This window comes from Stegodyphus dumicola, chromosome 5, assembly GCF_044657685.1.
Source record: "Stegodyphus dumicola isolate Sdum_Otavi_A_Nest chromosome 5, ASM4465768v1".
Taxonomy (NCBI): domain Eukaryota; kingdom Metazoa; phylum Arthropoda; class Arachnida; order Araneae; family Eresidae; genus Stegodyphus; species Stegodyphus dumicola.
Window position 1 is genome coordinate 50,223,342 of NC_140772.1, and position 26,457 is coordinate 50,249,798.

The 26,457-nt window shown below is 33.6% G+C and overlaps 1 protein-coding gene across 2 annotated transcripts in view; it reads right to left on the reverse strand.

The window, feature by feature from the left end:
• LOC118190059 (tight junction protein 1-like) overlaps window positions 1-26,457 on the reverse strand; it is a 663,736-nt gene that overhangs the window by 576,904 nt on the left and 60,375 nt on the right. For both annotated transcript variants that reach the window (XM_085816638.1, XM_085816637.1), the window contains exons 2-3: window positions 16,517-16,721; window positions 11,567-11,675 (exon numbers count right to left, since the gene is read on the reverse strand). In XM_085816638.1, coding sequence (XP_085672764.1) covers window positions 11,567-11,675; window positions 16,517-16,721 — 314 coding nt within the window. The remainder of the gene's footprint in view (window positions 1-11,566; window positions 11,676-16,516; window positions 16,722-26,457) is intronic.

Below are 26,457 nucleotides of genomic sequence, written 5' to 3' on the forward strand. Positions count from 1 at the left end.
ACATAATTTTCCAGTTTTCAAATTTTAACTGGCTACCACGACGAATACCAGACTTAACAATCACAGACTTTTTATCTTTGGGTCTACTTAGTAGGAAAGAATATACATATAATTAAACCATATAACATATTAAAAAGCTAAATTCGATGAGCAACTCAAGCGTTCGGACTCAAAATTGTAACAGGAAGTGACGAAAATTCCCCGGACAGAGTAGACCAAGTCGAGGCTAAATATGGCCGCCATTTACCACATCTCATTTTTACAACATAATGTAACATTTAGTTATTTTATTCCATTTCCATGCATTGCATTTAATGTCAAAAAAGGCAAAAATTAAATAACTTTGAAAGGAAAAAAAAAAAGTTATTTATTATTTAAATTATAGCTTTATTTATGCGTCATCCTATGGATATATTTCAGCAGAATAATTCTTGCACCTGTAATAAGACTACACTATCTTCTGAACTGAATGCGAGTCAATATATATGAATATGCATTTACAAACATACATTCCTTGCCTGGTATTCGAACACTGGCTCAAGACTATGGTAACCGGCTCTGCTATTACCAGGCTAATTTAGCAACACAACAATGACTGTTAACTAAGATAAAATAAAACTCCAAACAAGTATTAATTTAGAAGTCAAACAGCCTGCAGCCAAAATTATTCAAAAGACATCTTCTATTGGTGAATTAGATTTTCTAGAGGCGTTTAACGTTTAAAAAAAATCTTTATGTTCTTGTTAACGACCCTAATTCCAATCCATCTTTGCCTTCAAACTTTAAGGAAATTATGCTTTAGTTCTCGTTTCTTCAATAGATGGCGCCAGTAGCTTAACTCCTGTCGAGCCATTCTTATTTTATCTTATCTAATTAAATAATAAAACGATCGAAACTAGTCCTGTGAAAATTTGCAAATATAACGCTGATTTTTGTTGTTTGACTTCTAAATTAAGGACTGTTAGTTTCAAAATAAAAGTTCTCACTTTTTTTTTAGCAGTACAAAGGATGGAATTGAACATGTTTTATATATGAAGCCGATGACAGCAATGTTAATGATGAAATGGAGGACGATGACATTTGATTGAACTTTGTGTAAATTAGTGACTTCGGAGAATTCCTAGAAAGTTCAATCTCGGATACTGATGTTGTGCAATATCGCTTATGTTTATTGGGATTAAATAAAATAAAAATAATTTTTAATTATTTAATCTGAGATATCATTTTTGATCGAACTACTTATAAATCATTTTGAACGTGGACCTCCAAACATCAGAAGTAAAAAATCTATCGGCTTATATACGGAAATAAATATACGGCACGTACAGCAAGTAAATAACATAGAAAGATGTTACGTAAAACTTAAATTGCTGCAAAAACTTCGTAAACACATTTACTTCCGCTGACTTTATCTCCTCTCTTCCATTTGCCCCCCCCCCAAAAAAAGAACACTTTAACCGCAAAACAAATCGAAGTAGCTTATGTAATTTAATCTAATGGTCAGAGTACCTTACATTGGGGAAAATATTAAGAAGAAATAAATTAAGACTAATTGTTAACTTGAAAGGGAAGCCATTCCCGCTGAATAAAAGGATATCTGTTAAAATTACGGCTCCAGATATACGTAACAGGAGTTCGCAAAACTCTCGACAAAAGCAAGAATTCAATAAATCTCCCAACTACATAATAAAAATAATTACACTCCAGAGACGCAAAAAAGGAATTTAGATAGCAGGCTGCTTGTTCTGTTGATCCTGGGAGGCACCATGAACTTCTTCCAAGGCTCCTGCTTTTCAGAATACAGGGATCAGCGGTAGCGAACATTCCGGATTTGCTCGGAAGGTAAATAGTTTTATCAGCTGTTCCACAAGTACAAAAATTTATTGCTGTTTATCTATTATGTTCAGCTATAACCGAGAATAAAATTAACTATGAAGGGATTATTAATATTAGTACAATAATTTTTTTTTTTTTTTTCTTTTCCCAGTGCTTTTCCCATTGAGACTACAGTCAGCAGGAAAGGGATTTCTTCTTTTCAAGAATCACGATATAATTCACATCTACAGTACATTTCTGCGCATCAATATTCCCGCATTTTTCGAGGTGAACCTATTGATGTAATATATCCTCCCAGCGTATGTCGCAAAGAAAGCATAGAAAATACATAGAATGCTTTACTTTCAAATGGTTTGAATGGCATTAAAATTGCCTACTGATTTCAGAATAATATTTTGATTTAGAGAAGCGAACATAGCACAAAGGTGACATAAAGGGTTAAAAATGCACGAATTCGTTAAAAAGACAGGAATAAAATTAAATACTAAATTCGTAAAACTTATACAGCTTATATATTTACACATATGAAGTCATTGAGATAGAAAACTCTCGTAATAAAAACATATAATTGAAAAAAAAGTATAACTGAAAACGGAGGGGAACTACTGTAGACTTGTATAGACTTTAAATAAAACGTTACCGACTCTTAAGGCGACTGACATAGGTCGCTACTTCTTCAGAAAGAGGGGGGAGAAGGATTAAGAATGGGAGAAGGGGGAGCGAACAGTTAAATAAATAGTGTTACGTTACTTTCTTCTTTTACGTTCGTACCGGGTTCGTGTGGATTTGGAGTGAATAACGACGACACATGATGAAGTATCGAAACACACTTTATTTAGCCAATATTAATCAGGACAGCTCCAATAACACTTTTTACAGTCATCTAAGATCTGCTATAAACACGCTGGAACAATCAGCGACACAGCCTTCAGGTTATCAAGCTATCACGGTGGAGACAGCTTCCTGCAAAGCACCCGACTCTGCTTTCCGGAGTACAGCTCCCGACTCTACTTGGTCGTTCTCGGAACTCCACGTACTCTCGAGACTCTTCACGCTACAACTCGCGATGCACTCGACGACACACGAGGAACCACACATCTTGCACTGCCCAGCAAACCTGTGCTCTGGGAAACATTTTAGGAAAGGATTTCCAAGCGTACGTTCGGACCTGAGACAGAATGCTTCATCTTCGGATTCGAATTTTAAATCACTGAGTGCTGCCGAACAGCCTCAAGATTCCTATTAAATGTGCTTACAGTTTTTAAAATTTAATTAAATGTGCACAATTATCAATGCACGTAATTTTTGCATAACTAGTAAAAATGTCTCCGTATTATAGTTATTATTATTACTGCAATGGTAGATGTTAGTAATTATGCATAATGAGGGTGGCAGTGGGGTACGTAGAACAGCCAAGGCCAAGAGGAACGCGAGTAAAATAATATATAGGAATAGATATGCGAGTAAACGAAATGATAAATCAAGTCGTACGCGAGTAAAAGAAGGTTAAGAAACACTGTTCTAAAGCATTATTACCTTGAACAGAAAAAAAAATTTTGAAACTATCAGTTTCACAGAATAAAGCATTTTTCGAGTACACTTCGTGGATAACTCTAGATCTTAGAAAATAACTAATTACTAATATTATATCTTATTTTAACTTCGCTTCAATTTACACCGCTTCAAGTCGGCTTACGTTCATAGGATCAATATTGCATATGACCGGCACTACACAGTATCGACACTGAATCGCTGAGCAAGCATTTCTGCACATTTGTCTCGGCAAACAGTCGTCACAGCCATTGATCGGCACTGCATACTGTGAACGCTAGCATATCATTCGGTATCATGTAGGATAGTCACAGACACAAAACTAAGATTCCGTAGAGTCAGCATAACCATAGATATATATCATAGGCTCAACACTGCTATAGCATAGGCAAAGCTCATAATTAGTGAAGAATTCGGTAAAAAGATGGTAGAGATCATCAAGAAGGAGAGAATTTCATTAAATTATTATTTTTTAGCGTACAAAAGATCGATACCTATGTAAGATCTACACCGATATAGCATCGACTGTGATTTTTGAGCTGTCAATGTTGTTCAAATGCAGGCAGAAAAGATGTCATTTCCTATCTGATGTTGAAAATGTGCCACATTTTATTCATTTTCACGCAAGATGTCTCAGAAACATGCTCAAACCAAATTTAAACACTTTAAATTATTAGCCGAAAGGAGCGTTAGCTCAGAGGGGCTCGAATAAGAGCTAGTCTCGAAAAAGGAGTTTGCGTTGAATCACTTTTCAAATTGTTGCCACCAAATATTATCGCTTTGTATTATTTTAAAAGAAATTAAATACAGTAGAATGTGCATGAGTGCATCAATGTTTCCTCCATTCTGAAAAAACGACGGTACCTAGAGCCATCAAATTTTAAATAACGTAATTCTCCGTGGGCACCTGGAAGCCCGAATTTTGAATTTTCAATTTCAAATTTGTTTTATTATCTATTTCACATTTTGTCAAACTTTAACGAATTGTGATTAACAAACTCAACGATTTCAAAGCGAAAAATGGCAACATTGTACAGGAAAAAAAAAATTACCTCCAGCGCGCACGATTGTCTATCGGAAGAATATGCTGATTTTAAATATTTTGTGATATTGCTATTGAGCGCAAGAAATAATATTAAAAGAAGAAAGCTAAGCCGGAAAATTAAAAATACAAGAGCACGTGCATTTAACATTAAATAAATAAATATGTCTTTTTGATTTCGAGAAAGTACCAGAAAATTCTCGCACGTGATTTCAAAATGTTATAAAAGGAGGAAAACCTCTCAGTTCGTGGTAAACCGTGAGTGGCCTTCATAGGCTGCACAGATTGAACAGGTCAAAACTCAAAGTAGTTGTATACCTGATGTGAATCAGACATAAATAAAATAAAAAGTTCGTGGTAATTACTTAGTTTGTTGTTTAGAAAACTGCTCTTGTTGATTGTAGCGAATTCGCGGATTAGCTTTCTTTAGCTGTTTTGGAATTAAGTTCTATTGAACATTTGAGCAGTTAAAAGATAACTACTGTGAGCTATTGTAATATGCACGATAATTTGAAGAAATTTAAGCATATTTCTTGTGATAATAATTAATTTTTGTTCATTTTTCATCGGACTTGTGCATTCCTTTCGTAACGAACCCGTACGCATGCAACAGTGAGAAGAACATGATATTTAATAAATTAAGGTAACGCACAAAACTTTAGAAAAAATGCCCCTTTGGGCGTAATATAAAATCTGAAAGCTTTCAGTTTTTATTTTTTTATTTACATATTTTTAATATACTTTACAGAAATTATTTTTCAAAAAGTATAAATTGATAGTAGACAGCACTGGAATACCAAACATTTCCATTATTAAAATGTAGTATTTAAAAAAAAAAAAAAATGCGCGAAATGTCAGCCAACCAGTATTTCTCGAATGAGTTAACAATAAAAATTGTCACGCAAAAGGTTTCTAATCAAGAGAGACTTTTCCAGAAAATACTCCGCTCAGCATTTCATAGAGACACAAAATTCCGGGATAGATTAGCTGCGGTGATTAGGGCGAGTATCCAATCAGGGTGAAATGATTGCAGCAGATGAGCAATCAGGTACCGCTGTTTCCGGAAATGAGGATCCTACTCATGATGATTCGGAAACGCGGAGATTCTCCTATTTAAGCGGCAGTTGGTCAAAATAAATCTCCTGGCCCGGCTTAGAGAATTCGTTCAGAGAATATTACTTTCCAGCAAACTGACGACAAACTTTAGAACATTGTGGATTAGATGCACAATTGAGGCAACCAATCACCGAGTTTTCAAGATTTTGGGAAAATAACTTCATATTCATCCCTCAACAAACTTTCAGCTTTTTAACTTTTAGTCCGGGCAGATTAATATTTTATGGGAGCAATATTATCTTAAAGATAACACAGAAAAATTCCCAGTAGCTTATTTTAAAATTAATACTAATAAATTTTTAAGAAACGCAAATGAATGCAGTGAAGCCTTAAGATCATTCGAAGAAATTTTATGTTATATACATTGAATAACATTTTTAAAGTACTCGAAAAATTTTAAATAAAAGCTGTTTTAATTGAGATAACTTCCGTTTCTCTACATTATAATGAACGAAACACCGAGTTTAAATTAATAAATTTGCAAACTTTTAAAAGACCAGATCTTATCTTTCGAAAACAAAGGAGGCGTAATGCGGATATTTCTCTTAAGTTTCAGGTTTCCTATTCCGGAAAGAGGAAGATCTCACGTTATTCTTACATGAATGAATGAAAAAAAAGCCGCTCTGGACAATATAATATTTAAGGAGAGCTGACTGCTAACCAAAACCATTGTGGGTTCGACTCTCGCATAAAACTTGACTGTATGTGTGTGCAATTCTCTCCTTCGTGTGAGTGCATTAAATTTCTTTTTTCGGAGAATATTTTCAGATTTAAGCAATTCAAACTCTTGAGTTTTCTTCAAAAGACTTGTGATTATCATTTCATAAGTGGTATTTTTATTGAGTCGTTTTATTTTTGCAAAAAATTTTCGTTTCTGATGATATTGCTTATTTTTATTTATTATATTTGTCATCAGTATCATTAATAATAAAAGATGGGAATATTTCTAAAAAATGACTAATTTTTTTTTTTTTTTTTTTTTTTTTTTTTTTTTAAGTTTTACACTTGCTTTTCTGATGATTTTCTTTTTTGAATACCTAACAAATTCATATATAGACTTGTAAGGATCTTAAGTTTTACTAACGTTTATTTTATTTTAAATCTTTACTATCACTTCTTATTTTCTACTTCCGGCCAGAATTAGAGTTAGTAGAAGCAGGCCGCTTGCCTTAGCAGTTTTACTCGGTTGCTGGTTGCCTTCCAGACCAGAGGTTTAATCCTCTTAATAATTTTAAACGTATTGTAGTGTTAACAGTTCTCTGTACTACATACGGCTCCCTGTTAATATACGGCCAATCTTCCACGTAGGCCCTTGTTTGTTACTCCAAAGTTAAGTTAGAGTTTAGTTAATATTTTTATATTCTTACGTTCAGACCACAAGTGGTTGGTCTCTGTATTCCGAAGTACGGAAATCATTGTAAATAGTGAAAAAATAAAGGGTTTCGTATACCCTTCCTGTGTATTTTGTCTACTTCCCACATTTATTGAACACAGCTTTAGTAAGCTCCCTGTTCCGAGTCAGGTTCTTGAATGTTCCCCAAGCAAGTAAGGCGGAACACTGAACCTGATAGACTTTTTCTTTTAAAATTTTGACAAAGAGATATTCCCAAAAGCTCGCTTCGCAGAGCCCTTCGACAATAATTATCTTTAAAATATAGCGAGCAAATGGTCGCATTTTCAGACGTAAACTTGGCTGTTCATTCATCAGCAGCTATCTTAAAGTCCATAACTACTTTATTTTTACGAAATCAATGATCATGTAACACTTTATCCCTCAGTTCTTTCATAATAATGGCACATTGATTAGTTGAGATTAATAGTGAACTATTCAGACTAATTCAGATTTAAATAATATTAGAGTACTGAAAAGCATTGTCACCTATCATCGTTCGTTTTGACTTACTTGGGTAATTCAGTGGAAGAGTGTTTTTCTTCCTCTCCTGTGAGTTCAGTAATGCCGCTGAGTGGGCGATGATGAGTCATTCAGGTTGAAGGCGCGGATGACCAGAATCTTGTCATCTTACCATTAGGTGTAATACTGGTCTACACCCTGTGACGCTATCTCAGCGACGTTCTTGGTGATGAAACAGCTCGGCTGATGGATTCCGTCATTCTCGATGAATGCTTTCGAGCAAATGCCAGGCCATTTGAAGGAAAAAATGAAGAAAAGGCACTTCCATTGTACTTCCTGAACTATTGCCATTGTGCAACCATAAACTCTTTAATCTTTGCAATTATAATCTCAACTCTTTAGACAGAAACACAATGAGCGTTGAAAGTCAAATTCTGAACATTAGAGCTTCTTTTTAGGCTTAAAGGGACAATTTGCTCATTATTAATTAGAGCTATTACTTTTGTTTTGGCATTTAGCGTCGTCCACTATAAAACTGCGTTTCTCTTTTCAAATTGTTGCCACCAAATATTAGAGCCCTGCATTATATTTAAAGAAATTTAATAATAAAGAATCTGCATGACTGTATGTATGTTTCTCGCATTGTGAAAAAACAACGGTACCTAAAGACATCAAATTTTGAATAGCATAGTCCTCCACTCAAATATGGGCATTTGGAAGCCGAAATTTGGAATTTAGAATTTGTTTTTTTATCTGCTTTATATTTTGTAAAACTTTAACGAATTTTTGATTAACAAACTCAACGATTTCAAATGGCAACACTGTACCGGGAAAAAAAAGTTATCCTCAGCGAGCGAGACTATATATCCGAAATTCTAAAAGTATGCTCTTTTTAAATATTTTGTGATATTGGTGTTGAACTTCTTTTTTTTTTTTTTTTTTTTTTTTTTTTTACAATTGCGAAGAACATGATATTTAATAAATAAAGGGTAATACACAAAACGTAAAAAAAAAAAAAAAAGAAAAAAAAAAGAAAAGAAAAACCCGTCAGGCGTAGTATAAAATCTAAAAAAGCTTTCAGACTTTTTTATTATTATTATTAGTAGTAGTAGTAGTGGTGGTGGTTAAGTTATCCAGATGAACATTGTTAACATTTCGAATGAGCCTCACGGTATTTACGAGGAAGCTGTTTCGGGTTCACGATTCCATTCAAGTGGAACTATTGAACATTTTCAGCTTTCCTATTTTCTCGATGCAATCAGAAACATTCCTACTTTATCGCTGTGCTAAGCGAACTTGCAGAAACTGAATGCACTGAAATAGACCGTTAAGTTCTTCGGCAGTTAGAACCACTTCAAGCTGGTTAGGAAATATTTGTGGCAATTTTTTGTATCTTTCTTCCGACGCTTGATAATTTTAGACATTATTCTGTTCCAAGACAACAAACTAATTTTTTAAAGGAAAGTACTGGCGAATGATATCAAAATGTCTCTCTAGATTTCAAAAAACGTAAATCGGTACTATTTTTGTTTTCTATGATTTTGAATACTATCTTTCGCTTTCTGCATGACATGTCTTCAAACTTGTACAAAGTACAGCAATCGCAGATGATACAGAAATCTGTTCGAATCTGTCATGTTAAAAAGAGCAATTAATTAAAGAGCAGCTTAAAATCAATTTCATAATTTTTAAGATAATTTAAAAATTTTTTAAAACAGATATATTGAATTACTTCACAATTAGAAATTACGATAGATCAGTGCCTCATATAACGAACGCGCGTAAAGGCCTGACAATGTCTAAGAAATGTCTGACATAACAAAAGCGGTCTGTGCTTTGCATGCTTAAATGTGTGCATTGCGAACCGAAAATAGATATGGTCCCACAAAATCAAATATGTTAAACGCAGTACTAAACTTGTTTTACTTCCTGTTTTGTGACGTATAGATACAGAAAATGCGTTTGTGCATAAACAAAGACAAAAAACTGAGGATTGGTTTATTCATTTACGGCAAAGCACGCATGGGATACCTGACTAAGCGGATGGATATCTTCGTGGAGGACTTTCTGAGAGAAACTGGCTTGTATATACGTTACGCACGGGGAAAATCGCGAAAACGCCAATGAAGCCAGCCTATTGTCCTGGAATCGAACCCAGGTCGGAATTAATAGTATTCAGCGACTTGAACGCTCGGCCACTGGTGGGCAACAGAAGAAGAGGGCAACTAAACCCCCCTCCTCTGTTGCCCACCTTTTTCATATCCAATTAGTACAAGTAATTTTTCATATCGAATTAGTACAGAACTGCAAGTCCTTTTCGAAAAGAAACATGAGAAAACTCAAAGCGAAATTTTTTCTTGTTGAGGATGAGAATACAAAAAGTATGCTTATATGAAATGTACCAACAAATATCCGATATTTCTCTGCGAGTTTTTATTTTGCAACACTTGAGCTTTATAATTATTTCATAAAATATGTCTCCATATCTGGCATGCGCTTCATCTGTGCAGCTGATTTCTCGATCGGGATTTTCCACGTCGAAACATTATTGTTTGGGTTTTATTGGTGCTTATGAGAATTTGCCATCTTTTTGGGTAGGTATCAAACTGCAGAATATAATTTTGCTGAGTTTCGATTACGACTGATCACATTTTGTTTTGCAAGCCAAATATAAACAATATTCTACAAAAAACAGCATAAAAATGAAAAATAAAATATAGATTATCTTATATTATTCTTCAGTACTTTTAAACTATTAAACCTACCATGAAGCGGCCCACCAGCGGCCGAGCGGTAAAGTCGCTGAACACTGGTAGATCGGTCCGAGGTTTGAATACCGCAAACGGGCTGGCTGCATGGGCGTTTTCGTGGTTTTCCCCATGTGTAACGTGTATACGAGCCAGTTTACTTAGAAAGTCCTCCACGAAGGCATCCCTCCCCTTAGGCAGATAGCCCTAGTGTGCTTTGCCATAATCAAATACACCAACTACTATGAAGCAGTCTTTTATTTTTCGCCTCATTCTACCACCAGACTACAGCAACCACGGCTGAAAGTAAAGAATTAAAACAAAACTTATTTATAAACGAGTCAACCTGACGATTTTGCAAAACCTAAAATATGACAGAAACACAAACTTGAAAAATATGACAGAAATACAAGCATTTATGTAGATCTGTCAGGTCATTTAATTTTTCTGATTATGCATATAAAGTTGTTAGTGCCTTTTAAATCCCATATTCATTACATTTTTTAAAGGAATAACATTATTTCTAGTCACAAGAATATGGAGAAAAAGAATTCTGCTGGTAATTCAGAACAAACGCTCAAGTCAAACTGAATGGGAAATACAAATTAACAAACCCTATTATATCTTGACACAGAATTCATGTGCGAAGCAAAAGCTGCTTGCCAAAGATTAAGGCTTAAACAAAGTCATTGATGGGCTTAAACAAAGCCCAAAGGAGCTATTGTTTAAGCCCATCAATTAAATTAGACCAGTGGGAAGCATAGCAATGACGGTCAGCCTGCTTTGCCAAAAGCTCTCCCAAGAATCCAGGACACTCTGCGCTTATTTATACTTTAATTTACTTGCATTCTGCTGAGGGTCGAAGTGAAGAAGTAAAGTATACAGCTACATTAATAAGACAATTGGATTAATAAACATAAAAACCTTACAACCTTGCAATATACAACGACACAGTAAGAAACTATTCATTTACTATTTATTCTCGCAAGACTTTATAAAAATTTTCAAATCAACTGGTCATTATTCAATTAATATTTTGTCAGTGATTTATAAAATTTTTACGTCAGCGTCACCTTTTTATTTTTCAGTAAATATCTTTAAAAACGCATTGTCTTTATGAATTTTATAATTACAGTTTCTGTGCTTTATGTAATTCACACAAGCATTTTCGTAGATTTTTCATCTAATTTTCCTCATTATGCATATAAAGTCATTTGTTGCCTTTTAAATTCTATACCCATTGTATTTTTTTAAGGAATAATATTATTTCTAGTCACAAGAACTTAGAAAATAAATTCAGTATGAATTACTGTTCTATCACAAGCGTTTCAAAAAGTACAACCGCAATTATTATTTTGGAATAAGTTGTATATATAAGACTTAAATCTAGATCTATTAAAATCTAACAAATTTGTCACTCACCACTTCTTCGACGGGATCGGTAAAAGCTTCGGAGAAACATGTTTTTTCGGTCCATTTAGGAGATGCGTCGCAATCTCCATTTTCTGGTGACGGAGACACATCCAAGTCCCTTTAGAACAATAAAAACAATTTCATGAAACTTTTCATAGGAAACATATGATAAAATTAGAATTTTAGAACACAAAATTTCTGTTAAGATACCCACTGAGACACTTCGAAACTAAGAAACTAAGAATCTGTGAGATTCGGAAAGTCATCAAGTGACAATTAAAATAACATGCTGGTAGCTAATATTAAAAGCAGTTTAAGTATAAAGCATGAGTGCAGAAAAACAGAAATAACATTTTAAAATTAGAAAACAAGATTACGACAATAAAATAAGCAGACCATGGTTTTTAAATTTAAAAACATTTTTTTTTTAGTCGTTAAACCTTTTTATTGAGATTTTTTTTACTAGGTGTCAATCTACTCATATTTTTAAAAAATATTATCTTGACTAAATCATAAAAGATTTTAATCATAATGTATCACACAGTTTTAACGATAGGTGAAAAAATTTCCAGTTTTATTTCATTTCATTATTAGTCCAAAGAGGGGCTATTGTTTTCGTTCTGCGATTTTGCGTCGAATCACTCTGAATGTCCGTTTCACTTTTCAAACTGCTGCCACCAAATATTATCGTCCTGTATAATATTTGAAGAAGTTAAATAATAAAGATTCTGCATAAATGTATGTATGTTTCTCGCATTGTGATAAAATGACGGTACCTAGAGCCATCAAATTTTGAATGACGTAATCCTACTGCGAATATGGGCATATGAGAGCCCAAATTTGAAATTGGGAATTTGTTTTATTATCAGTTTCATATTTTGTAAAACTTTAACGGTTTTTTAAGGATTTCAAAGCAGGCAATGGCAGTGTTGTATAGAAAAAAAAATTTTATCTCCAGCCTGTGAGACTGTATATTGGAAATTCTAAAGGGGGGATATGCTCAATTTAAAATTATTTTGTGATATTGCTCTTGAACTGAATTTTATAGCTTAAGAGCGAATAACATGATATTTAATGAATAAAGGTAACACAAAATGTTAAAACGCCCCTTCGGACGTAATTTAAAATCTGAAATCTTTCAGATGTTCTTTTACTTTGTTTATTTTAAAGTATATAATTATCAATAATTCTAAAACATGATGCATTAATGCATACGAATAAAAGTAGCGTCACAACCTGCCGTCTATTTACAATAAAGATGCTTTTCTTATCAATTTTGATATATTTTCATTCAAATCTGTTATACAGAAGAACCTCCTGGCTGATTAAATCTGCTTCTTTTTTATTTTTTATTCTTCATTTCCTTTTGTTTTCATTAATAGTTGTTATATTTTTATAAATTGAAGAATTTTAATTTCGTGCTAGATTAATCTTCGGATGCAAACATATAGTGCTGCCATCTATTGATAGTTTTAAGCTTAATTCCGTTTCACCTTTTTTTCTGAAACAGTTAACGTACTGAAACGTTATAAAGTCCAAACTCCTCATTTATTTAAAAGTTAATACCCTTTTTTTAACAATATTAGGCAATGCTATAACAAAAATGAGTCTTTTGAAAAGTTTTTGAAGTTACAAAATAGAAATGTATGTTTTCACACATTAAAATACGCACTAAAATTAGAATAAAAAAACGTAATAAAGTGAAAAATGTTCAGATTTCTCGAAAATAAGCTTTCATAATTAATTTGTGTCAGTAATTTTTGCTTATTCCTAATCATAAATTGTAGTTGCGGGCATTAAATATTAAAGTTGATGTTTTAGTGTTACACCGAATATGATACAGTTATTCCTGAGGCTGCAAGATCTGCTTTCTAATATATTTCACACAAATATAAACAGTGTGTTATTAATCGCTTCATCTACAATACAGAAGATTTTATTTACTACAAAATTTAATTTGAATATTTAAGTACTATTAAATATTTTCAATAAAAGTGAGCATAAAATTATTTCACAATAAATAGTTCATCTAAAACAGTGATTCTAAGACTGTACATGAATTTAAAGAAACAATAGTCGTAATCTTTTCATTATCTTTAATTTCAATATTTGATTTCCAAACTGATAGGCCTTTTACTTGTATGGCATTAATTTTGTCTGTCACGTTTTAGACTAGATTTTTTTTTACACTCTATTAGAAATGTCAAATGAATAGCCACTAATTGGGTTGAATTGGATTATTTGAATACGGCCAAACGTACTAGAGCTATATCTGTCAATAGAAAAGAATCATGACTTTCTAAAATACAAATCTTCTTACTGAAAAGAAATTTTAAAACTACGAAAAGACTACACACAAAAGCGAATCAGTGCAAAAAAATTTTGACTTTGTAAACGTAATTGTAGGTGACTGAAAACGAAAAACATGAGCGTGCCTTTATTTTTCGATGGAAATCCTAACGGACCTACTTTTATTGTGTAATTAAATATTTTTATTATTGCAAATATAAAATTATGGGATGATTTTAACACGCAGCACAAATAGCCCGTTTCTTTTTTCTATCAAGTTTGTTTTCAGAATGCTGATCAGAATTTTTCATTAATAAAGAACAAAGAGAGTCGATTCCGGGCAACTCAACCACTAACTCCCATTACTCCTGTCACATTTACAAAAGAGCTGCATTAAAACTTTTTGTTTCTTTCAGAAGATATTTATTTTTTAATTTGGTTTATCAACGTGATAACAGCCTCAACGTCAATAGCGATGTCTCCAAAATACGGTGAACCAAACCTATCTAACATCCTTCCGTTACATCACTATTAGATAAAAAAATATTGTATCAAACTTTCTTAAGCATTGAACGAAAAGTCCTCTATCAGAAGTATAACTTGGCTCATAAACCTAACAACAACTTCATTGCCAGTAGCGAAGTCTTCTAAATGCACTGACGGAAAATGAAATCCAACACGAAGACGATATCAGTTTAGAGGAATAAAATGTAGGCAAAATATTTGTCTAGGTTACAGTTACTATTTGATTAGTGTTTTGGGGTCACAGGTTAAACACAGGTCACAGGTTAAAGTATGCGCGAGAAGAGCTATTTCAAATGTGAAACGGTGGTACATTTACAACCGCTGTAGTTGCGTCGATGCTGAATACAAGCATGTAAACGCGCATGCATTGCACCGTACAGGTGCCATATGTCATTTTACGCGATGGAGTTCCATGCAGTCTATTTCCAACAGTCAAATCAGCATGGTTCAAGCTGGTTGTTGATGATGATGGATTTATAGTCCAGTCATCTCGATGGAAGAAATATCGGGCAATTTCCTAGGCCAAGCAACAAGTCAACACTCCGTAGAGCAAGTTGGGTGATAGCACCCGTATGGGAGCATAAATTATTCTGTTGGAGAATGCTCTCTGGAATATTACTCAAGAATGGCAACACAACCGACGCAATCACACCAGTGTGATGTACAAATTTGCTATCAAAGTGTATGGAATAACGACGAGAGTGCTCTTGCTGTCACAGAAAACTTTCCCCAGACCATTACTCCTGATGTTCGTCCAACGTGTCTACGTCGCAGCCAGCTTAGTTCCAAGCGTTCAACTGGCCTCCTTCTAGCTAACATACGGCCATCACTGGCACCAAAAAAAGAAATGGTTTTTATCTGAGAACATAGCAGATCTCTAATCTATCCTCCAATTAGCTCTAGCTTGACACCACCGAAGATGCAGATGGCAGTGATTTGGATGTTAGTGGTTGGCCACTACAGAGTGTTTGGCTCCGAATTCTCCTTCACATAATCGATTTGTTAGATTTTGCTGTGTAACTCTCGTGCCAATAAAAGCTCGAATGTCTACAGTGCGATATGCTACAGACATGCCGAGAATATGACGGTCTTCCCTTTGAGTGGTGGCAGGTGTTCGGCTGGATCCCGTCCTTCTTGGGAGTTTACTTTCCATGACCACTGCTACGAACACACATACACATACACAGGCTATCTCCCTGACAAGTCTTTCTGCATCTTCTCATAGCCCTATTATAAGGTCTCGTTCAACCTTAGTAAACTACTGATACTGCCCTCTTCATCTTTGTAAAGGCATTCTTGTCTTAAATCTCGCTCACAACGCCCAGCACACGAAGTTTACTGGGGTATTTAAAGGAAAACGTGATTTGCATATTCATAGTAGTACTACTAGCGCCACACTTAATTTGCCTAGCGCAAAATTTGCACAGACGTTATCTTTCAGATGTGCATATGCCTTTCAAATTTCGTTTATCTAGCACAACTCCTTTTTGGTATTGAGATTTCATTTTCCATCAGTGTGCATTGACACAAACTATCAGATCTCACAATTTTCAAAAAAACGTTCCGGGGTCATCTGAACACCAATCACTTAAGGATGTTGAATAACAAAGGCTATACCACAATCATGCATGCTGTTGTAACTTAGCTCACTGTCTGAGAGTTAGTCTGAGATCAAGTCATTTCTCGCAACAAGAGTAAAAAATTTTCGCTTGTTGTTAGCTCAGGCCTTTACCCCACAGAATGTAGAAGGCAATGCGAATTTGCCTAAATCCGTCCCAGTTTTGAAGATGAATCACCAGGGAACAATCCCCAGGATCTAAGGATCTCCCAACTGCTTTCCCCTTGCATCAAACTCTCGAAAGTATTTTAAGTGCCTGCAAGCGCAATTGCAATGTACACTTACAAACACTCATGGCTTTTCAGGGATTCGAACCCGGACCAAGGTTTCGGCAATCGGTTCCCACAACCATGCCAACAGAGCGGCACAATAATTGCTGATAAGTCGAAGAAGGAGCGTATAGGTTTAAATGAAACAGTATTAACCACAATTTTTAAAACTGTTTCCTGAAATCTGTCTATTTTTAAAATTTCTCCGCAGAATGAGATAGCCAATGACGACAGCAGTATAATGTTCGAGTTACGTACCTGTTGGACAGCTTGGGTGACAATGATTCTAGATTCGCTAACGCCCTGTCCCTCTCATGCTTCATTTTGCTGTACTGACGCAAAGCGGACTCTCGCTGTTGGACGGCGGCAGCGTTTTCTCTCAACGCAGAGTCTCGCTCTTTCAATGCCAACTGCAGGCCCAGCTTCAAATTATTTGTACTGCTAGGACCGTCCGATTCCGGACCTGTAAAATAATAAGGTTAAATTAATAAATTGCTTCAAATAAATAATACCTGAATTATATACATACATAACGAAGTCTTGTTATCTTCATTTTATAGTTTCCAACTATTTTTACTTAAAAGTTATTTCAGTTTTATGACAATAAAATTATATACAATAAGACCCCACTTAACGCTGTTTCGTTTAGCGCTGTTTCGGTTTAGCGCTCTTTTATTTCAACCCGGGGATTCCACGAAATCGCTCGCAGCATACGGGGATTCCCCGAAATATTATGCAGCGATAGGTTTCAAATACATATCCGAAAGAGTGTACTTGTATTTCTTGTTTGGTGCGGTATTGTACAGACATATTTTGAAGGGGTAAATGTGGAAGATGTCGAAGAAATAATTCAAGAAGCAGCGGCTAGTCTTTCTAATGATGAGCTCAAGGAATTAACTGAACAAGAAGAAAACAAAAATGTTGACAGCAGTGATTCAGAAGAAGAGCAAAAAGAACTTTCGATGGCGTTTGTAAAAAGGAGTTTGTCTACCATAACTGAAATAATGGATCAATTCATTGAAAATGATCCGAATTTTGACAGGAGCTCAAAAGTAAGGCGTGGTGTTAGAGATGCTCTATCCGTTTATGAAGAACTTTTAAGAGAACAACGCAAAAGAAAAAGGCAAACAATATTAGATGCTTTTGTCACAAAAAGGCAGATCACTGAAAACGCGGAAGGCTAACTAAATATGACTGAGAATTTTATTTGTTTTTTTAAGAATATTCGTTTTGTTATTTATATTTTGTTTTTATTTTTGCAAGAAATAATAATGTGGTATTAATTTGGGCTTTAAGAAATAAATGTTTGGTTTTATTTTTATTAAAAAAACATACTTTTTAAATTTAGTACCTAACCAATTTCCTAGCCATCTTTCCCTAACCCCAATATTTACATGTAAAGATAGCCTCGTTTAGCGCTGTTTCACATTACGCTCTACTTTGATGGAACGTATCCCCCGCGTTAAGCGGGGTCTTACTATACTTGATGTGATCGGAAAAGTTTCCGTTTGATAGCGATCAAGTTACATCCATCTAGAATTTCTTTATTTAGAATGCGTGGCACAGTCGTATAATTCTGACCCTCCCAAGCATCGGATAATTATAATTATTGGGGTTATAAATAAATCATAAAAAATAGGACCCTGGACGCCTCGTAAGGAGATAAGGCATCCAGGGAATTGTTCTCCAGTAAATCATGGTCCAATGATGCCTATTCTGGACAATGCACACCAAACAGTCACACGTTCTGTATGGAGGAGCTGCTCTTGAAATTCTCGGGAAATCGTGCCACTACATTATCGCATGTTTTGCTTAATGCATACTGCAACCGGAAAGATGAAAATGAGCCTCATCGCTAAAGAACACAAGGGCATCATGAGGCGTATTGTCAAGAACGGCTTTGCATGTATATTTTCGTGAAAGAAAATCGCGTGGATTAAGTTTTTGCACCACTGCCAATTTATATGGATGAAAATGCAGTACGTTGAAAAGTACGACTCCACGGAGAACGCGCGCTCCTCTCTCGTCCACTGCATGATCGGTACTAAACCTACATGACATAAAACTATGTCTATGTCTATGTCTTATCACTTAAGTAGGAGGCAATCGACCATTAACGGCCTTTACCAATATATGATACTTGACTTTTAAATGCTTGAAGAATCGAGTAAGTTGTATCCAATAATATGGAAGTACTTGTACACATGCTGTGCTAGAACTCAGAGATTACTAGCGACGGAGGCTCCTGTGCCGCCGTCCGTAAAATAAGTAAACTTTGAACAAAAGAGGTGCTCGTGTGGCGCCATCTATTAGTAGTGATCAAAAGCATTTTAGTTGACTGGAGCCCTGGTTGCGCCATCTCTTGCAGGATATATTGTAAGGCATTTTTAAAATTTCATAAAAATTATTCTTTTGATAAGCAATAATTGGCAAGTAAAATGATGAAAAACACAATTTGCAGTACATTGAAACGTTTCACAAGAGTAAAAACTATTTACACACAAAGTCTACCTGCTTTGGCAGAAACAAAGTCCATAGTGCTTTGTAATTTGATAAGTAAATCTATAGGTAAAGAAAATGAAGTAAAATCTTGGCTAACTAAGAAGAAAACAAAAATATATATATTACCACCGACTATTATGGTGAATAGTGCGGGGCCTCTTGTAACGTTGTTCAATTGTGAAATCATAATTTCCTAGTTTTTTTTTATATGATATTCTTAGGATGACTGTCACATTTCATAAAAAAGTTATGAGAAGCTTTTAGAATTTCAGAATCCGTGGGTTTAATTTTTAAATCATTGCGAAGAGTGCTGTTTCGTATGAACCAAGGCGCATTTGTAATTATTCCGATGGCCTTGTTTTGAATTCTTTGTATTTTTTCGCGATGAGTTCTTGCAGTTGCAGCCCACGCTGGGACATAAAACTTTAGATACCACTCTTTTAAATGAGCGCCACCCCACCCTTCTCTGGTCGCTAGATGGCGCGCGTTTTAAATAAGGAAGTTTCCCTACCGCACCCTGTATAACAGACTTATAAAGGGCCCCATATCTCAGATAGCTTAGGGCCTGATCAAGTCTAAGTCTGGCCCTGAAAATATACAAGTTATTCCTTACCGGGAAGAAAATATGGAGGTTAGAAGTAACGGAGTAACTACCAGCGAAATGAAGCCATTCGCTTTTTAGGAGCTTTCAGCGCTTCGCTCGGTTTTAACGGCCCGGTATGACTGTATGCATTTTTGTATTGTTTTAAACATAGTAAGAAAAATTTCGGGACACACTATAACAATGATTTTAAGCTTATCACAATTAAATTTTAGGAGCATTGTTAGTTTGCAATAAGCATAAAATAAGATATTAATGAATGCCTTCATATAACAATGTTAGGCATGGGGATGTAATCTCAAAGCAATTAGCTCCTCTGTAATACTTAAATATGGATGGATCATTTAAGTAACAGTATTAAAATAGAAATTATATGCAGATACAGCATTAATAACTTATACTTTAGTAATAAAAAATTACAGTAAATGTAATATAGTATTTTTGAAAATCCTCCAGCTTATACTTTAGTAATAAAAAAATTACAGTAAATGTAATATAGTGTTTTTGAAAATTCTCCAGCTAGTAAATAATCAGAAACAAAAACTGAACAGACTGATTTCTAGATAAAATAATAAAACTTCTAAAATTATTTTCTGTCTTTAATGGAGATAAACGTACAAAATTACTCAAAGAAACGTGAACAGCTCTGATTTATTATAGAAATGAAATATGACTATGAATAGAATGACATATGAATTCCAACAGAAATAAAAAAATTAAATTTTATGGAGACAGTTTAAGTGACACAATCTTTTCCCCTGCATTTAAATACTTTCCTCGTAATATTTCACCCATATTATGATAAACTTGATAAGAATTATGAAATACATTTAGCCAAAAATATAGAATAGATTTATATACTACTAACATTCTTTTAAATTTTATCCTAGAATTTTAAAAGGACGATAGATCGCAACGGAGGCCATATAATGCAAATAACTTTCTTCTAATCCTAAAGATAGGCTGTTTTTAAGCCCAAAGGAACATTAGCCCAAATGCCCTCGAACGTATACGTGTATGTAAATGAAAAAACAAGGTCCCCACCCCTTAGTCTTTTTTTTTTTTTTTTTTTTTTTTTTTTTTTTTTTTTTTTTTTCCCGAGGGTAGTTACTTTTTCGACAGTTCTTTACACCAATATTATATATTGGTGATCCTTAAATAATAATGTTTACTTACTGCACTAAATAAACGCACAGCATGGTTTTCACTCGGAACTTGATCTAACATATGGCAAGATAAAGAAGATAAAGTGTTCAGATACAGCTGAAGATAATATACTAATAGTTGAAATGGGTGGTAATTTTTGGTTATTTAAAACATATTCAAAAAGCTTTATCCGTTTCTTTGGCATTCACATAAAACATCATTCGATACGAAAACTAAGCCACGATTGTCCTTTTACATGATTCATGTATGAAGGTTGATATGTTCATTAGTATGAAGAGCTAAAACAATTAAGTTTAGTTTCTAAATTTCTAACAATAAATATATTGGCTTCCATGAGGCCACTCAAACTTTTGGATGGACCAATTCCCCGTATATTTAATAGCTTAAAAATTGTTCACTATATACAGGCGTTTCAACAAACTTCGTTTTTAAATTTTTGCTGTTTGAGATATCAGATAAGTTTTTAATAACCCTTATGAGCATAATAGTCGATTCTGAATTTTTAAATCCATCTAAGTTTAATTTCCTAGAAATTCCTATGCTGAATGAATTCTAACAAAAAAGAAAGCAAAAACAATGCGAATGGAAGGGAAATTTTAAGCTATTTTATACACAAAAATGACGCACCTGTCAAAGCGTAATTTTTTAATTTTTTTTTTGATGCATCAGTTCTTTCTGAACATCTAGTAGCAAACAATTTTACCATTTCAAATTTTAAAAATATCGAAAATATTATCGAGTGTATCATCGACGTCCAACAGTACCCCATTGTAACAAGGGCGTGGAAGCAGGGGTGTAAATAGAGTTTCCAGCGCCCGGGGACAACTGAAGAATTTGCGCCCCTTTCTGTGTGCCAAGAGTGGTAAAAATTTCATTAAAAAATTTCGTAGCATCAATTTGGCGCCCCTTGTATGCTGCGCCCGGGGACAGATGTCCCCCCTTGCCCCACCCTAGCTACGCCACTGCGTGGAAGAGGACCTAAAAGAGAATATGAAGAGAGAGAGGAGTCGGAAGTCGGAGAAGGGTGAAAGCTGACTCGTTTCCGGTCTCAGATTTGGAGCACGTGTCGTGTCGTTCCTTATATTTCTACCTCCACGGATAGCAAATGCTAAAAATCGAAATTAAGAAACATTTTTATTTAAGTATGAATCAAAGTGAGCAAAAATGGTCTCTTTCCAGTGCTATATCGCACTAATAAAAGAATTTGGAAAATTTTTAGAAAATTGAGTTTCTCAAAAGTATTTTACGCCTGACGCAGCATTAAAAAGACCTTCCAATGAGTACAGAACACTTAACCTGCAAATTACTTCATCCGCTGCTCTGTCATAGATACAGCAAACATGTTGACAGGAAAGAAGATCAGCAAAGATACCTTCAGTGAATAAATTGAGAATAATCTCAATTTTAAAGAATTCATTCAGTGAAAGTATATGATTTTTTCAACGCAATATGAGTAAGTTTTCAGTTTTAGGAAAGGTTCATTTTAAATTAGGGAAAATCTTCACTAATAATTTTACTTTGTGTATTTGCCATATTTCCTTGCTTTGAGAACGACCAGTTTTCGAGTGAATTTAAAAAATATATTAGAATGGTCCATCAGCTAATTCTGGATATCGAAAAGTAAGGATTTTTTTTATGGAAGAGGAATTGTAATTCATTTCGATGTGTCCTCCTCCTGACGACGTTATGCGGAGTTAATTTAACTCCTCTTCTTTCGTGTTCTTTTTACTTTTTTTGTTTCCCTCCCTTGTGGAGTTTATTTTAATTTTGCTTTTAACATTTTTAAAATTCTAATTCTACTCTAATTATATATACAAGATGAAAATTGTTTGTGAAACTATTTCATATATATATATATATACAAGATGAAAATTATGAACATGATTTATTAAATTAAATATAACTCTCAACTAAAAAAATAATTAAGGCTATTAAAATTGCTAAAAATATCACCTTAATTATAACATAAAATAATTATGTATTCAACACCCACATAGTTTCCGAAGGAGAAGGAGACAAAGCAATTTAACTTGGCGAAACAGAGCTTTATGACTACAGAAGAAAATAACTCTTGGTTGAAAAATCTTATTTCTATATATTAAAATTTCGCTTAGATTTTTATCTGCAAAATTTGTTTTTAATGTTAATTTTTCTATTACACACTAATTAATTCATTCTGCCTTTACATCACAAACACTGCTTTAAGCACTGGAAGAGAATATCAGATATCAAAACTTCATTAACCGGCTAATAAATCAGTAACAGCTACAGCTTAGAGCTGTTTCGAGAATGCTTTCAGGAGGTAGAAGATATTTTGAGAATTTTGACCCAGAAAATTTTTATTCTCCCTTTTCCTCTTAAAAAACCATGGAGGTAGGAAAGGGAGGAGGGGCCATTCCGCGCTAGAAGTGAAGCACTGCTTTGAAGCTTGGGTCACCAGACGGGGTGTTCTCTGTTTACATTCAGAAGCTCGCTTGACAAGATTCTGATAGTATTTCGACACACGACAGTTCCATAGAAATCGAAAAAGGGACACTCTCGCATGAAAGAAACATTCATAGTGTGATGGATAATAGCAATTTGTATAGTTTACTGACATTTACGCAAAAATCACATCTTGGTTATTTTTCGATAACTAACAACAGCGATTTTGATTATGAATTTGTTTTTATAAAATTCTAAGCTGTTGCACTACAAAAATATAGATTTTAAGAAAATTGCTAAAAGAGATCTGCCAAAATTTACTTTCTAGAAGATTTGAAAAGTTTGAAACTTGATGGCTAAATGTAAATATAAAATTATGTATGTTAAAATATTTGTAATTAGGCACATAGGTCAGATTAAGTTTTTATTAAATAGAGTAACGCATGCAAGGGCTATCTGCCTAAAGAGAGAGATGCCATTGTGGAGGAATTTTGAAGAAAAACTGACCTTTGAGTGGGTATTAAAATTAATACTTATAATTTTCATTCAAATTATATTCATATATATTTTTTATGTAAAACTTTCGGGTGTATGCTAAATTAGTGTAAATTACTTTACACGAAAAATATAGTGAATGCACAGAAATTAAAGATTTGCACATGCCGGAAATGATAAATAGGAAATATGTATGGGTATTTATGCATGTGCTTGCAAAAAGCATGTATCTGCCTTTGACAAAATACTTAAATATTCATTAAATTATTTATAAATGTATTTGAAATGAAGAATTTATTCACTTATAAACAACTGTGAAAGTACTGTGAAGAAATCTAATGATTAAATTTATCTAATTTATAATGATTATAAATGTTATCTAAATATATAATAACCTTAACATTGAATTGTAAACATAAATTGAAATCCTGTTGACAAATACGTTATAAAACTATTTAAGCACGAATTGTTCGTATTGGAAAGCAATCTGTTAAAAGGTATTGTAAAGCAAATGCTATGAGATGCGCACTTAAGAACGTAATAAAGAGTTTTGGAATATGTATTGTTAAAATGAAGGGTAAAAAAACAAAACAAAAAAAAAAAACTGATAAGTATAATTAAAAGAATTATTCCCTTTACATTTTATAATAACTCAGTTACAAGTTTTAAATGATACTTAAAAAAACTTATTTTATTCCCTTTCAGAAATGCTCAGAGAAAGTCAAATACTATTTAATACCTATTTAATTATTAGGAATTAGCGAAATACTTATTTAAAGTATATTCCTAATAATTCTCTAATTTAAAATGAACCGAATAGAGCATTAATTATAAATTGACTTACATTTTTCGATTTAAAAGAAGCCAAAAAATCATGTCATATTTAAGAAAGTATTTTAGGAAGAAGCTCTACAAATAGAAAAGAAATAATGCATAATTTTAATATTAATAATACAATAAACTTTGATCTTAATTTTTGTACCTTAACCGAATAAAATCGAATTACCTTAATTTTTTTTTTCTAATGTAATTAACGAAAACTTGTGAAAATATTTCATTCAAATTAAACCATTCTGAGAAAACTGTCCTGTGAAAAGTATAGCATTTAATTCCGTTCAGAATGAAATGCTGTTTACAAATATGTTGTTTTCACATACTTAGGACTCTGAAGTGTTGTAGAAAAAGAAAATATATACATTTATATGTATATTTGCGACGTAATTACAAAATATTTACACCCGAACGCGTCAAATCCCATAGAACTCAATGGTAAATGACCCAATGTTTTGGTCACCACGTAGGGATCGCCGGTGCTTCAGAGCAGGGTACGGAGAAACTTGTTTAGGGCGACTCCATCTTACTTCCTGCCTCCATGTAAAAAACACTTCTCATATTTAAGTAGAATGGCATTTTTATTGCTCTGAATTCTTACATTGAGATCAACAACTGATTCAGTAATAGCTAATTACATTTGTGAACAGAAAATGTTCATTTAAGCACTCCACTTGCAGAACATCTTGTTACGAAGAGCCGACTTCCAGTCATGAGGCCAAGACTGATTTACAAAAGCCTCCAAGCAAAGGCAATCCCAGTTCTGGTCAAGCCTTGATGTTAGTAAAGGGCAACTGGGTGAATGGGCCCCACCCTTCCACTTTAAGGAAACGCCATGTCCTTCGATAATATAAAAAATATGTAAAATTTTCATTGTTCTTAACTGTTATTTATCTCTTATTGTTATTTAATTATGCATTTTTAAAATTCCAGGTTTTAAAAATTCATAATTAGAAGCAAAAAAAAAAAAAAAAATTATTTTCTTACGTTTGTAAAGTTATATTTGCATTCTTAAAACAAAATACTTATATTTTTGTTCTCCTTATACTTGTTTTTTATGCATTTCTTAAAATATCAAACTCTGAAATCAGCGGCGACTGATTATTATTTAGTAAACTGAAGTTCGTTATTAAAGTGATAACCAATTTACTTGCAATATTTTGGTCTTAGTTCTGTAATTGAATTAATTAAGGTTTGTAATGTAAATCAATGAAAATTCTTTAGGTTTTTCTGACATTGCAGTTTTTCCTAAATAAATTAATAGATGAAACTCTGGTTAAAAATAACTTAAAATGCATAATTTTATACAGAGGGTCTTTACACATTTTTAGAACGATTTCGGAGCTCTTTAATTAATGTTTAAAATGTAAAAAGTATTCTTTTAAATTTTAGATCTGACATCTTTTTTTCTGGACTATAAAAAAGCACTCTAATTTCCATGATACAAAAGCTTTTCGTAAAATTACCCGGGACATTGATTTCCATTCTTTTTCCACTACTTTACAGAATCCATCAATTCGCGGTGGGTTTGCGCTTATTCAAGGCTCTTTTCAACAGACCAAAAGCACAATAGCCCATACGTGAAACATCGGGAGACTTCGCAGGAATACGTTGAAAAGGTATATATGCAATACCTGCATCAGTCTTCATTCTTCTAAAGAATGCAGTGGTACTTTTCGAAGTTAAACTTGTTGCTTTGTCTTGATGAAGTTTCATTCTTTGAAAGTCATTGAGATAATGAAATGGAATTTCTTTTGTAATAATAGACGTAAAAACTTTTTCTTGATAGTACGTTGAGTTGATTTTAAAATTTTTCCCCCCACTCTTCTTATTTTTAATTTCCTACTGTAAAAGAATCCTGCAACAATTGTGAACCCTTTACTGAATTTTTATTTATTTATCTTTTGGCAAATTCCAAAAATTCATTAAACACTTCATCAGTGTCAGCGTAATAATGGATTGTTCAAAGACAATTATTTTCAGTACCTCAGAGTGGTTGGTCATTGGATCAACAACATTTTCGCCTTCTTCAGCAAAATTTTGCTTCTTGGCATCTGGCTGTCATTATCGCCAAATCCAGCTTCTGAGGAAGTTTTAAAGTCACACGTTTCTGAATTATTTCTTTATAAGCATTTTTATTAAGGTTTTGAAAATATTTTGGGTAAAGAAAGCAAGTGCC